At 53.1% G+C, this 798-nt stretch overlaps 1 protein-coding gene across 1 annotated transcript; it reads left to right on the forward strand.

The window, feature by feature from the left end:
* Positions 1–5: 5 nt before the first annotated feature.
* On the forward strand, positions 6–795 carry LOC111240303 (purine nucleoside phosphorylase-like; the record flags this gene model as incomplete). Its single annotated transcript, XM_022770254.1, has 3 exons — positions 6–183; positions 270–373; positions 616–795. Coding segments are annotated over 3 exons (462 nt in total), but the record flags the coding sequence as incomplete, so codon positions are not given.
* Positions 796–798: the final 3 nt, after the last annotated feature.

A 798-nucleotide genomic window follows, 5' to 3' on the forward strand; every position in this document is an offset into this window, starting at 1 on the left:
CCCCCCCCAGCTGCTGCTCCTTCGAGGACTACAAACTGACCACTGAATGGCTCCTGAACCAGACGAGTCACCGTCCAAAGGTGGCAGTGATCTGCGGTTCAGGACTCGGTCTCCTCGCTGACGGAGCTGCCAACAAACAAATCTTCAGATACCAGGACATCCCCAACTTCCCTGTCAGCACAGGTGAGGTGTAACATCCAATCAGACTCTCACAAACTGAAACGACTCTGCTCTTAATGATGCTGTCTAACGTACTGTCTGTGTCTCAGTCCAGGGACATGAGGGCTGCCTGGTGTTTGGAACCATCGAGGACACTCCCTGTGTCTTCATGCAGGGTCACTTCCACCTGTACGAAGGTTACTCCCTTTGCCAGGTGAGTCTTCATCACCGACCATGTCCACATGTTTAAGTTCAGGTGAGACCTGACCTGAGGCTCTGGATTCAGCGGTGGATCTGTTTTCCGGGCCTCAGTTCTGGTCCTGGTCTCTGGCTCTGGTCTCTGGTCTCTGGGTGTGACTGAAAGAACAAGATGGTGGATCCAAGCAGCTGAAATGCGTTTCCTTGGCAGGAGGATGTACCTATTTGTTCACCTGTCTGTCTCTGTACCTGTCTCAGGTGACCTTCCCTGTGAGGATCTTTAAGCTGATGGGGGTGGAGACTGTGCTGGTGACGAATGCCTCAGGAGGAATCTGTCCAGACTTTAAGGTCGGTGACATCATGATTATCAAGGACCACATCAACCTACCGGGATTCGCCGGACAACACCCGCTGTGTGGACCCAATGACGAGCGGTGAGAC

The sequence above is a fragment of the Seriola dumerili genome, unplaced genomic scaffold (genome assembly GCF_002260705.1).
Source record: "Seriola dumerili isolate Sdu_G_001 unplaced genomic scaffold, Sdu_1.0 BDQW01034343.1, whole genome shotgun sequence".
Lineage (NCBI taxonomy): Eukaryota > Metazoa > Chordata > Actinopteri > Carangiformes > Carangidae > Seriola > Seriola dumerili.